Below are 13,934 nucleotides of genomic sequence, written 5' to 3'. Positions count from 1 at the left end.
CCTCCCACTGCCAGCACCACTCCACTCCCATTGTGTTGGAGTAATTGAAATCGCCAATCGCACAATCTCTCAATTGCAAAGTTTTCGTTTTCAGTTTTTGGTGTTTATTAAAAGTTGGATTTTTATTCGCCTTTGTTGGGATTAGCTCTATAAATAGACACGTACAAGTATTACACTTTAATATTATATTATAGTAGGTACATACATATAATAAATATATTGTAGATGCTTCTCTCTCGTCGCTGATAACTCCGACTCCGATTGAGCTTTAATTTATGTATTTTCGTTATTGTTTAATTTAATTTCGCCTTTTGCGTTCATTTCGCTACCATTTTAGTACAAAAAAAAATCACTTGAGCAAACAAGATCCCATTTGGAGGAATAATTTTAGTTTTTGTTTTTCGTTTCTGTTTCTGGCTTTGTTCATATTTTCATCCAGCATATACAATATGATTATTACAAATAATAACAGTTTGTATAGGTTTTAATGATTACGCATATGTGTGTAGAGTTATATGTATATGGTTGGTGTGTGTGTGTGTGTAAGTTACGTGCCTTGCATTCCGAGCTGCAGCAGCACCTGGAAGTCTCCAGACTCGCAGCCCAAAATGCCAGAGCTCGTAAACAACAAAACAAAATTAAACAACATTGTAAAATGAGTATGTGTGTGTGTGCGCGCTTACAAAATAAAACAAACTTAAAGCTAGGCGTGTGTTGGGTGTGTGTTTGAGTGTGTTTTGTATAGCTAAAGTATTGCACTATGTAGTATATATAAATATATGTATGTGATAAACAATTTACATCGAATATAATTCGAATTACGCGAAAGATTAGAAATTAAAAGCTGAGGAAGGAACAGGAGCACGGAAAATATATATAGACAGATTTCATAGATATAGTGTTGTGGCAGATAAAAAAAGGGTTTCTATAAATATGTGATGTTTTCTTTTTTGGATAGTTTGTTGAGAAGGAATGTCGTTCTTGATGGCTGGCCACCAAATTACTCAGATTGCCCTGCCCCCTGCAAACACTTTGAAGCCTCTAACGTGATCCCAGCAGCCAGTGATCGAGTGATCCAGGGACCAGGACCGACGCTAACTCGATTCGAATGGAGTTTGAATCACTAAAATCATCTGAATCCTTTGAATTATCCGACTAACTGCACTTGAATGTTCCTGAATTATCTATACTATTTGAATTTATCTTTTGATTAATCCGAATTACTTCAGTAAATCGATTCGAATCATTTGAATCACTAAACAAATCAAATCACTCAAACATTGTTCAAAATTTTAAAACAAATATTTAAAATCATTCAATTCCAAATCAACTGAATTAATCAAATTACTCAAATAATTTCACTTAAAATTCGAATAAACGATTCAGTTGAATCACTCAAATAATCCAATTTCGAATCAACTGACTTTTTTTCAATCATTCGAATAATCGACCATTCGAATTAACTAACTTTCTCGATGGATTGAAGTTATCAAATTTCGAATCCAGCGGGTCTTTCAAATCACTTTAGTCCTTCCGATCAAAGCTCAAACACATTCAAATTATCCCAACTGGAATCCTTCCGATGATGATGATCCTTCGATGATCCTTCCGATCAGCCAGAGATCCCCCGACACAACCCACAGCACAGCACTCGACCGGACTCCATTGGCCGTTCGTCCCGCCCCCGCTTCTCACTCCTCATCGCACGTCGCCCTCCTCCCCCGAAGGAAACGTCCGTGGTGGTCATCAGTTGCGTCGCTCGCCTGCTCGCGCCGCTGCCGCGTGCCTCTGCTGCTGCTGCTCCTTGTCGCGCAGCTCCTTGATGGCGCCCACCGTGCCGAACATCACCTTGGCCGTCAGCTGGGTGCGGGGTGGACCAGCGGACTTCCCACCGCCGCCGCTGTTGGCTGCCGCCTCCCTGTCCAGGCCCGTGTTTGCGTTGGCGTAGGCGTTCGTGTAGGAGACGTAGTTGTTGTTGAGGTCGCGACCGCAGCTGCACTGATGCGACATGTTGCACGTGATGTTGCTGTTGTTGTTGCAAAGTTTGGGGATGCTCTTGGGATCTGGATCTGGATTGGGATCTGGATCGGTGGTATCTGCTCTGCTCCGATTTATATTCGGCAAGTTCTCGGCGGCGAGTGACCAGTGGATCCGCTTGCGGTTGTTTGCCAATTGATCGCGCGTCGTCCGATAGTCGCAGTCGCTCACACTTTCACAGACTCACTAGAACTAATTTTGAAAAACTGTGGTGTTGTTTTTGTGGCCAGGCCCCAAGTCGACTGAGCAGCGGCAGCGACGCCAGTGGAGCCCCGCGAGAGAGCGCTCGATCGGCAAGCAGCTGATGAGAGAGCTTGGAGCTGTATACGGTGCTGATGATGTTGTTGGTGCTGCGCTGTAGCTATCGTTGCCGCTGCTGCGGCCGAAGCTGACGTTGCTGCAGTGAAATGATAAATTTCTCTACACTTTGCAGCGATCGCAGCTCTCCGCTCAGTCGCAGCCGGCGTCGCTGCCTTTGGAGAGCTTTCTTGACTGCAGCAGCGCCGTCGTTGTTGTTGTTTCTAATGCCCCTCTGACGTATATAATCGGCAACGCTGCGCTTGTGTAATCTTTACGTCGTCTTTGTATGGCAGCCGCCGATTTGGTTTTTGTATTTCTTTTTTTCTTCTTGTTGTTTTCCTATTTCTCTTTGGGCGGCGAGTGCCGTTGCTGTTGTTGTTCCTGTTGCTTTTCTCATAACAATTTGCGAATTCCAAAGGCACGCTCGCAGCGGCAAGTGAAAATCACTAAGCAATGCAGCGCAGCGGCTCACCTGTTCGCTCTCCACACACCGCTCTTCTCTGCCCGTTATTGTTGTTGCTGGCATTCATTAAGTTTCATTCACCTTTCCGAGCAGACTTTACTGTTGTTTATTTGTTTGTTTGGCTTTTCGTTTTTATTTTACATAATTGTATGGACGGACGGCGAGCGGTGAAGGCAAAGTGCAATGGTGCAGCGGAAATGCCACATTCTAAACCTCTGAACCTGACCCACAAAGAACGAATCGTGAAAGGGTGAAGAGAAAGAACGGTATTTCCAAGTGCGCTGGAGTGCCGATCCAAGAAGGGGGCCGGGGCAGAGACAGCGCCAAACGCATTCGCTTTCGACGAGTGGCCATTGCCATATCACTTTCCTCTCCACAGCAGAAGCAGAGGAAGAAGCAGAATACTCGCACTACCAGTTTTCTCCAAGAACCCAAAAGCACAGCGTGACCCATATAACAGCTCCATCGCTGCTGACGTCAGTAGAGCGAGATCTCTCACTCACTGGCTCTGCCCCAAGTGGGTGGCGAGAGGCAAGAACAAACGATCCGCCAGAGCAGAGTGAGAGCGAGAGCCGGGCTGGAGAGTTCGAAAAGAAAGCGAAAAAAGAAATTTCAATGCAGCGAAGCGTAGAATGGAGAACGTATGTTTGTGCTTGGAGTACCAGCAAACAAAACAAACACACTCACACACCACCGATCGTTTGCTCACCTACTTCTGGGCCCCAGTACATCGGAAAGTGTGTCATCGAGAAAGAAGATAGAGACACACGGAAAGAGAGATAGAGAGTAGTGGCTGGACAGTGGAAGAAGCACAGCCAGAAGAGAGCACAAGCAGCGAACGACATTCTTTTGCCGACTTTCAGACTCTTCCATGCGTACTTGCTTATGTATGTATTGCAGGTACCATACACTTGTGTGTGTGTGTGTGTGTGTGTGTGAGGTGTATGCTTGTGCCAACAGTTATGGTCAGATTAATAGAGCACTAAAGCATTTGGAGAGATTTTTTGGGAGGGGAAGCGGAAAAAACCCAAGAATTTAAAAGCAAACAATAAATTGATTAATTTGATTATGGATTTGAAAATGATAAACGACTCTTATAAAAGCTTACAATTTAATGATTAATTGTGTATAATCGAATTCTATGGGAATTTATAAGCCAAAAGTTAAAAGTCTGCAGTGTTCTTTTGATTTTGGAAATCTCTTTTATTGTTACGAAATTATTAACTATATCTTATTAAAATTACTTTTCAGTAGCTATTATTTTCACCACAATTGCATTTGAAATCCGAGCATCATGCAGTTGGGAGCTTGCATCCAGATTCTCCACTACGACGCATTTGGCCAAGATGCTGTCGTCCGTCTTGGTCGTAAATCTCATCGGCTTTCGGCTCTGCTGGGTGCCCTGCTCCGACTACGACTAATTATAAATGCATATTTATGCAGCCTGTTAGTGGCTTCTTCTATGACAATTATTTGTTGCCGCCACTCTGCTGCTGGGTATATCTGATGGCACATAAGTTCATCTGGATCTCAAGTGCACAAGCTGCACTGCGTTATTCTCATGAGCAAAATCAATTAAAAGAGATGAAAAAAATACACCAACCAAACGAAAACTTGTTGTGGGAAAAATCTCCGAAAACCTGCATAAAAATCGTGATTTTCCATTTTGTATTGTTGTTTTTTCTTCGTTCTTCGCTCGGTTCGGTCTAACAACTACAAAAATGTTTTCTTTGGATATTTTTATTTTTATGATTTCGCCTATGCATTTTTTCGGTGGGAAGTTTGCACCGCGCAAGCATCTGTGTGTGCCTATACGAAGGTGTGGGCCAAACTGGTTGGCTGCCTGCCTTTGGATGTCTTTTCGGCTCCGGCAACAGCAACTGCAGGTTTCGATTTGGTTTGGTGTCTTTGTTTTGGTTTCGGTTTCGGTCCACTTTGCCTGCCCGGTGATGATGATTTATGGCTGAACTTGTCTTCTGGAGAAGCGGACATTCCAACTTCTGGCCGATCGAGTCACACCATGGCCAAAGGCACAAGCCCATGTATATCCTCCTTTGGGCCATGTGCACAGCTGTCGTCCAGCTGTCCAGCTGTCCAGCTGTCCAGATGCCAAATACCCAAATGAGCTGCTGCTCCTGCTGCTGGCCCCACGATTAGGCCTCTGGGAAATTTATTAACCTGTTCCGGTGCGATGACGCGCCAGTGTCAGCCCATCGAGATTAGGCCGGCCACGCTTGGGCCATGTTTTGGTCTTACAACCCCGCTATCAGCCTGATTTATGATCGATTGCTTGTTCGTGGTGGTGTGGTGTGGTGAGTAAGGAGAGCACGCGCCCACTGGAGTATACAAATCCGCCATTTCCCCCAGGTGCAGCTGCTTGAACTGATACCAATGCCTTTCGTGGAACTGGAACTGAACTTTGAGCCGTGCCTGACGTCATGGTCACAATTAGTCGCCACTTTTCCATGAAAAGCCATAAAAAACTTATAAACTCGTGGGACAAATTGTAATTGCGCCACAAATCTCAATGCAATTTTGGTATATCCCCTCGATGTCATGCTGTGTTTTCTCACCCTCTTCCTTTATGTTGGCATTGCGTATACGACCCGTGCTCCCGCGCCATCATCATCGTCGGGAGGAGCAATTAGTCAGGAGTGGAGCGAGGTGGCGACGGGCCAATCAATGTGTTTATTTTCTCAATATTTTCCAATTAGCAAACGATTTTTGTTTTTATTCGTAATTAAAGTATTTACAGCTAAGCACCGCCACAGCGGGATTTCCCTGGGTAATGGTTACATTTCCACAGCTCCTTCTACCATCTCTAGCCGAGCAATTACACGGAATGCATTGCAACGTATGGGAATAACGTAAGAGGATTGATTGGAAGTAATGCCTAAATGCTTAGATTAAGGACAGAACTTAAGGAAAATGACTTTTGGAAAAGGGCAAAAGAAATCGCTAGATATTAAAGCATAAAAAAAGAAATCTCCTTGAATATTTCTGAGGCCCTCTTCAATTTTCCGCAAAACCTTCAATTCAAGAATGTTCCCAGTGAAATCCCATTGACAAAGTGCGACGAATCGCAGACGTTTTTATAATTCGCCAAGAAACGCGAAGCCGAGCAGGGCAGGACAAATGTGGCAGCAGGACAAATGTTAAAATGTTATGCATCCTGGCCCTCCCGATGGCGACATTGTGAAATAGATACTGGCATTCCGCATAAAATTCTTTGGCGTTTCCCCTTTGAAATGTTGCGACCATAGAAGGCCACATAGGGGGGAGAGACGGTGTGCATGTCATTCGAGTTGTCAGCTAAGTTCTGCGGCGACTTTCCCACAAAGTCGGGATATATAGAAAAGGCCGCCGGCGGGCAAGTGTCCTGCTCCTGCAGTTGACTAATGCGCAACAAGCCAGCTGACAATTTTCCATTCGAAATGAGAAATAGTTGGACGGACACACATGAGCGGAGGAAATGCCGTGGGATGCGCCAAGAAGCTCCTCCTAATGAACCCTAACACGACATTCATCATACGCACTGTTGTTTTGCATATTTACGCAGTGTAAGGGCCTCCTGTTGCAGCTTTCTTCACCTTTTGCAGCAGAGATGACATTCTATTACGAGAAGGAAATACAAAAATGTAAAAATATAAAAAATATGAATCTAATGCTAAAAATCGTAAAATTTAAGTAAATTAATCAATCAAATATATTATATGTCTTATTTTTATATTTATTATACATTTTTCCACCAAAAACCCCTCGAAATTTCTACAGAACAACAAACACACTTGCTCAGCACCATTCCGCGAAATCTTAAGCTCACTTCTCGGCTTTCACTTCACTATCCTTCAGGAGCAACTTCGTGGCTTCCGCAGAAAAGCCGCATGGCCACGGCCACTTGTTACATCCTTGGCCGCAAGGACTCCGCAACGCGAGCCACCCAACATCACAATTTTCTCTCAGCATTCGTTCGTGTTGGGAATTCGGGAAAAACTCACCACACATTGTCGTCACTCCTGGGTGCTCTGGTCGTGCGGTCGTGTTGGTGTTGTTTCGTTGATAAGGGCGCGCCAAAAGCAACAGGAACAAGAACAAGAGCGGCCGACGCTCATATAAGAGGCCGAGCGCCAGCGGATACCGATTCAAAACTTAACCGACATTTGATCTGTCAACGTGCCAGAGTAGCAGCAGCAGCCAAAAAAACTGAATAACCAATTACCAATTGCCGCGCACCGTTGAGAAATTAGAGTTACACCGCGTATCCTGTACCCCGAAAAGTGCATTGCTACCTGAGTTCTGTTTCCCATTCGATCCTGTAAAGCTTAAAACTCGATTTGTAGTGCTCTCCGTGTGTGAGTTTTTCCAGCGGCTTTGGGAATTCGCTGTAAGTTGTGCAGGAAATTGAACATTTGGGTTGGTTTTTAAAATATTTAAGTGTTTATTTTAAAATTGTTAAATATTGGACGCCGTATTTAAAAATTGGAAAAGGAAAAAATTTATTTGTTGGAAATGTGTTTTATAATAAAATCTTTTTAAATCAATCTTAGCTTCTTCAGAGATTATTAAGTAAAATTAAAATTTTAAATCAAATATACACTTGGGATTTAACTGTGATTAATTTATAGTATTTTAACTGTATATATTGAAAAATGTTTTAAAACAATTATCTTATTTTAAAAACTCGTAGATTATGGAATTTTTGGAAGTTTTAAACCAATATTTGGTAATATAAATATTGTTTTTATTTAGAAAATTAAAGCTTCAATTTTAATAAAAACATAGAAATATTCGGTTAGCCTTTGAAACTCAAAGTTTGAATTTAACATTGTTTAACGAATTTCTTTTAAGAGAACCATTACATAGTTAAAAAACAAATGCCCTTTTGGCATCTCCTTCAAATTATAAATATTATTATTATTATATGTATGTAACATTAGCAATTACTGAATCCTGTCCTGAGCTTAGTTTTTTTAGAATTAAACAAATAATTTAATAAATGTGGGGATCTAAGTTTCTTAAAATTAAAAGCAAAAGTAGAATACAAATAGATACAGATAGTCATTTGTATTTTTAATAGTTTATATATAAACTCCTTTTTTCCACTCGACCGACTAAAAACTACATTCCCGCCGTATATCAGGTTTGAATATAATTAGTTTCTTTAGAAAATATATATAAAATAAATATGTATTTTATTTCCACTGCTACAATTTTAAGTCATCCTTTTTCATACTCCTGCTCAGAAAATTCCCTGACATTATATAAAATATACCCCCTAAAACTCAGTCCCACACATTGGCCCCAAAAAGTATGCTGAAAAAAGTGAGCTGCAATTTGTACTGGTGTTTGATCTAAGGAAAAGCCTCGAATTCAATTCATTTTCAATCGCTTAGCGTGAAGACAAACCCAAATTTGATTATATACAATAGAATGCCGGGGGCAGCAATTGACATATGGCAACAGAGTCAACAGCCAAGTCGCTGGGAATCGAAAAGAGGCTCCCACAAGACAAAAGACAAGCCTCAATCAAATTGTAATTAAATAAATAACAAAAAAGACAGAAAAAATAGGATCACACACACACACTGGGGGAGGGATAGAAAAACCAAAAGCCAAGGCGAAAATATTAAATAAACAAATCAGAGGACAATGCTTGATTGATGTTGGGGCAAGTTTTGGAGCAAACTCAGAGGGCTGCCTCGTTGCCCCAGGGTCAAGGCGGCAATGTTTACTTGCAGAATTGATACACATGTCAAATTAAAGAAAAACAAGGAAGCGGGCAGGATAACACAGGGACCAAGGGTCAGCCGCATTTGCAGCATACCCAGCTTCAAAAAAAAAAAAAAAAATAGAAGAAAAAACAAAGGAAACAACAGGATAAAAGGGAGCCATGAGGTGCTAGCTTTTTATTGGCTGCTCGCTCGCCTAACCGCCATAAATTGGTGCAAAGAAGTTAGCCACTTCATTACCCCGAACGTAACTTAATTAAGCTGCTTAGTGGCAAAGGTAAAGGTAAAATGTGGTTTACCCACCGGCGCTGCCTTCAATTTAAAAAAGCATCTGCGAAGAAATTGCCCGCGTGTTTCAATTGCACACAGCTAATTTTTCGCTCATTTTCATGCTCCACCTGAGGAGGGATCTGGATTGGGATCGGGATGTGTCTGTCGTAATTTGCTACATCAGCTGAAATTGCTTTGCGTAAAGCTGCAAAATTTGCTTACATCCTTTGGCCATTGTGCTCGCTTCGCTTCGCATCTCGGCCAGCCGGGGAAAGTTCTCAAACTCAATTAGACGGCGGCTTCCAGAAAAGCCTTGGCCTCCTGGCTGCTCCTTTGAATTTCCGTTGCATTTTTTGTGTGGCCGTCAAAACTAATCGCCGCTGCGGATATGAGAAAAGATAGGACCCTGCAGCAAGGAGCCCAAAAGAGTTATGGACGCCAGCGTAAATTCATAAGCAGATAATGCCAGAATCTCATTTACGGCCAAGGGCAGCGTTGAGCGTGCGACAAACAAGATTTTATTGCACGAATGGAAATAATAGCGAAAGGTGTTGACACTTTTCACAAAAGTTGTTTTGCCCCCGCGTCAGATTTACGATTGGTTGTTGGCTGTCCGGAGCTGTGGAGCTGCTCGTTTTGCTCGCCGCCGCGCTGCGGTTGATAAAGTCTAACAAATGTGACGATTTTCCGCCTATTATCTCGGCCTGGCCGTAGCAGCCATTGCCTTTGGCCGTGGAGTCATTGCTTTTATTGTCCTGCGTGGAAACTGCACAGCTGCCTGCCTGCCATGTAGCTGCCATTGTAAATCAAACACCGTGGTTGGGGCTGGCCTTCGCTTTGCCTTTTGTGGTAAATGCCGCTGAACCTGTTGCATGATTTGTGGGTCTATTGCACATGCATCCAGCGAATTTATGACACCAACGGTGCGTATGCGCAATATTTAGAAATTTGGAGGAGGGAAAAAGGAAAGTGTAGACTTGGCTTAATTGATTTGGATTGTTTGCACATCATTATGGGCGACAGCGAGCCTTCACTGACGACTAAGCCGTGTCGGCATCAAGTCAAAGTCCGTTGGTTTAATGGAAAATTGTCAGAAAACTTAATTTGCCTAAGAAAACAATAGAGGAGTCTGGAGTCTGAAGGAGTCTGTCTACGTGCTCTGCCTGCCAAGTCTTGCCTTCAATTCCGGCGGAAGTGCAACCACGGCAGTGCAAATACTCGCCAACATCTGTCGCATCTCCGCCAGAAAGCCAGCCAGCACAGCCTGCACTCTCAATTGATGGCCCTGACAGGCACCACAAAAGCGTTGATGGCTGCCACTGACACAGCCATTCCGCTAATGGAATCCACGTAGCAGGACGACCACGAGCTACGAGCGTCTGGAGGCGAGCACTGGGCTTTAAGTTTGGGGTAATTGTCACCATGCTAATTGTTGTATTAAGCCACTCAGCACTAAGAGGGGTGAACTTCATTTCGGGGTTAACGTTTAACTTTTACGAGCCGCCGCACTAGCACTTGCAAGGCCAGCAGAAAAGCCAGAGCAGAGTGTCGTCTGCTGCAATTCCAGTTGGCCAAAGACCTTCCGCATGGCTGCCATTGCCCCAAACTTTGTGGCCACATTTTTTGGCGTTCTGGTGGCAATTTTTATTCGTTCGTTTTGTTTGTTCTGCCAGCCAGCCGCCTGTTTGCAATATTGCCCCTTGCCGAGACCTGTCAACGCGTCGACATTTGTTGCCGTTGACATATTTTATGTTTGGGCCAAATTCCTGGTCGATTGTTTGTTTCTTTTACTTTGCATAAATATTCCTAAACGAAGGCACATCAACGTATACGGGTGGCATTAGGGTGGACTGATTTGAGGGTTAAACAAGAAAGAAAGCTAACTTTGGCCAAAGTTTGTATACCCTTGCAGGTAGCAATTAAAATATATCATAACTAAGCCAAAAATGCATTAATTTCGATTCGGAAAGCAGTTTTGTGTTAGTTTTTATTAATTTAAAAAAACTGCATACCAAATTTAAAATTTTAAGAAATCAAAATTTTTGGTCATTTTTGCTAATTTGAATGATGTAACCCCTTATCAAATTTCTCAAAAATGGCCAAAAAATCGATTTCTTCCGGACATGTCTAGAAAGATTTGCATGTTAATGCTGATCAAGAATATATATGGTTTATGGGGTCGGAAATGATTCCTTGACTTAGAAAAATATTATTTTGTATTATAAAATCTGATTTTTTATATTAAAAAACTTCTTGATTTTTTAAAAATTAAAAATATCATAACTCGGCCAAAAGAGCATTAATTTTAAATCGGAAAACTGTTCTGTGCAAGATTTTCTACAGTTAATAAATCTGCATACTTCATTTTAAAATTTTAAAAGTTCAATTTTTTATCAAAATCAAAAATTTTAATGATGTAACCCCTTATAAAATTTTGCAAAAATGGCAAAAAAATCGATTACTTCCGGACATATCTAGAAAGATTCCCCTGTTGATGCTGATCAAGAATATATATGGTTTATAGGGTCGGAAATGTCGCCTTCATTAATTAATTATATATTTTAGAACATATTTTACCCTTGCAGTGTATTAGTTTTTTAGGTATTTTATAGTAAACTTTTCTAATATTTCCGGTGTTCTTGAAGGGTACTATAATTTTATTTATAACTCACATAAATGTAATATTTTAGCAAAAAATATTTCATTTCATTTCATTTAATTAATACTTTTGTATGAAACAAAAGAAGTGCCACCCTAATAACACAAAACATATCCAGGTTTTGCGAGGGGCAACAACCGTATGCCGCAAAGTATGCAACGCTTTCGACACACAGCGAATTGGAAACCGAGTGCTTAAAATTCTAGCCGTCACCTGCGCTCACTTTGTCTGCTCTTACTTTTACAGGAATAGCGGCAGCAGGAGCAGAAGCATCAACAGTCCTTGCCCAGCATCACAATGAACTCCCTACACGCCCACCTCCTGCTGCTGGCCGTGTGCTGTGTGGGCTATATTGCCTGCTCCCCAGTTATTGGCCAGGATCAGCGCAGTCCGATCGCCGGCGACAGCGATGCCGATGTCCTGTTGGCCGCCGACGAGATGCCCGACAATGGCGGCGACAATATAGATAAGCGTGTGGAGCGATATGCCTTTGGCCTGGGTCGCCGGGCCTATATGTACACGAACGGCGGACCTGGGATGAAACGGCTGCCAGTCTACAACTTCGGACTGGGCAAGCGGTCCCGTCCCTACTCCTTTGGTCTGGGCAAACGCAGCGACTATGACTACGACCAGGAAAACGAAATTGACTACAGGGTGCCGCCAGCGAACTACTTGGGAGCCGAGAGCAGGGGTGAGTTGCCTGTATAAATTGCTATATATGGAGGTATCTTAATCTTGGGCTTACAGTGCGACCTGGCCGGCAGAACAAGCGAACGACGCGTCCGCAGCCCTTCAACTTTGGCCTGGGACGACGTTAAGTTGGCCAGCAGGCGGGTAGGCCTCCTCGAGGAGGCGCACTAAACCAGATCCAGCCGTGCGCCACTCGGCAGGGAGGTGACCTTACCCACATAATAATTATCGTACAAGTACTTGCGGCAAAGCTCTCTCAGATCCTTGCTAAACTTCCCCGATACTTAAATCACATTCAGAAGCCAATCTAGATGTCCTTGAAGCCCACTGAATTCTTTGCACGCACTTTTTCCCCCGAAATGTTTATAAAAATATTAATAAATCGCTAGATCCAAATGTATTTATTTTTAGTTTTTAACTCGAAGCAGCAACCTTTTAGTTTAAATCGCAATATAAGATTGCAAAAAATACAAAAAAAAAGAAGATAGATCAAAAATTGAAAAGAAATTAAAGACAGAACGAGGAGGAAATACATAAAATGTTATGCGAATATCGCGAATATATAACTTATGCATATTTAAACCAATTTACGGTACTCCACCTACATATATGTATGTACATTTTAAAGGGGCATTAATTAATATACACACACGGATATATATACCTACATACACTAGTCGGCACAATTATTTTGACGAAACCTAGGTATGACTATTGAGCATAGCCCTGCTCAAAGTCTTCATATAACGGTGATAAAATTATGCGCAAAATTTAGAAGATATATTTAGCTCTATGCATGCCAAATTTTATGCATTTTACTGTTACCGTTCACTTACTGCTGATTAAAATACATGCAGACATCGAATTTTAACGTGGCATAAGTATTTTGACAAATACTTAGAAATTAAAAAGCAAAGAAGTTTAAGAAGAAAAAAATGTAATAATGAGGTAATTGGTAAAGTTTGTATTCTTCATTCCATTCGACAACTTTTTAAGTCATCTCGGCCTCAGATTTACCAAATTTTGAAGGATCTTTAAGGATATATCTTTCCGAAAGAAAATGACCTCAGATGTGGTCTCCCTTTGGGGTTTTTTCAACGAATTCTTTATTTTGAGTTTTAAAAGAGGTCAGATGATCCTAATAATATTAAAGTCTAGACTTTGGAACAGCCAGTTCAAGACGGTAACGCCATCATCCTTTAAACAACTGATAACCATATGGGTTTTGTGGCATGGTGCATTATCCTGTTGCAGAATAAATGATGATAATTGTTTAGCCTTTCCTTCCAGAGATATCAAAGCATAGGCTTAAGGGGGGATATACATGTAAGCGGTCAAAATTTGGCAATTTTTCGTGAATTTTTTTTTATAAGAAATAGTCAAGCAATCGTCGTGAAACTTTGGATATAGTTAAAAGTAGAATCAGAGATGATAAAAAAAATTAGTTATAATCAATATTTTACAAAATGGCGGACTTGTGGAACATATGCCGTAGCGCCTCGAGCTTTGAGTTGCCGCGCTATGGACACGATAGAGCTCGTAATTCCTGTCCGAAATCCGTAAACTAATTTTTTTTGTATTTATTACACCTTTATCTTCTATTTGAACCTAAAAAACCAAAATGAAATCAAGACAAAAAAAATAAATTTTGATTTGAAGGAAAAAATGCCATTTTCAGGTGAGCAGTTTTCACTTCCCACCCTCTTAAAAAATAGTAATACTCAGTTTTATAACAACCATGTAGGTTCAAATAGAAGATAATTTCATGCTGATCATAATAATTTTT

The 13,934-nt window shown here is 41.6% G+C and overlaps 2 protein-coding genes across 2 annotated transcripts; one reads left to right on the top strand and one right to left on the bottom strand.

The window, feature by feature from the left end:
• Nucleotides 1-81: 81 nt before the first annotated feature.
• On the bottom strand, nucleotides 82-2,237 carry LOC108073546 (uncharacterized). The gene has a single exon (XM_017165231.3). It carries the CDS (start codon nucleotides 2,008-2,010, stop codon nucleotides 1,747-1,749), a length of 264 nt encoding a protein of 87 aa, XP_017020720.1. The 5' UTR covers nucleotides 2,011-2,237; the 3' UTR covers nucleotides 82-1,746.
• A 4,697-nt stretch (nucleotides 2,238-6,934) lies between these two features.
• On the top strand, nucleotides 6,935-12,548 carry AstA (allatostatin A). The gene is made up of 3 exons (XM_017164853.3): nucleotides 6,935-7,184; nucleotides 11,705-12,149; nucleotides 12,206-12,548. The coding sequence occupies exons 2-3, from the start codon at nucleotides 11,756-11,758 to the stop codon at nucleotides 12,274-12,276; spliced, it is 465 nt and encodes a 154-aa protein (XP_017020342.1). The 5' UTR covers nucleotides 6,935-7,184; nucleotides 11,705-11,755; the 3' UTR covers nucleotides 12,277-12,548.
• The last annotated feature ends 1,386 nt before the right edge of the window (nucleotides 12,549-13,934 follow it).

The sequence above is a fragment of the Drosophila kikkawai genome, chromosome 3R, assembly GCF_030179895.1.
Source record: "Drosophila kikkawai strain 14028-0561.14 chromosome 3R, DkikHiC1v2, whole genome shotgun sequence".
Taxonomy (NCBI): domain Eukaryota; kingdom Metazoa; phylum Arthropoda; class Insecta; order Diptera; family Drosophilidae; genus Drosophila; species Drosophila kikkawai.
The sequence above is the reverse complement of the archived record's forward strand: the minus strand, read 5'-3'. Positions and strand labels throughout refer to the sequence as shown.

Excerpts from the sequence above, each read along its gene's own strand:
- LOC108073546 (XM_017165231.3), bottom strand. The coding sequence starts at position 2,010 with ATGTCGCATCAGTGCAGCTGCGGTCGCGACCTCAACAACAACTACGTC.
- AstA (XM_017164853.3), top strand. The coding sequence starts at position 11,756 with ATGAACTCCCTACACGCCCACCTCCTGCTGCTGGCCGTGTGCTGTGTG. Across the intron at positions 12,150-12,205 it reads CTTGGGAGCCGAGAGCAGGG|TGCGACCTGGCCGGCAGAAC; the intron begins GTGAGTTGCCTG and ends TTGGGCTTACAG.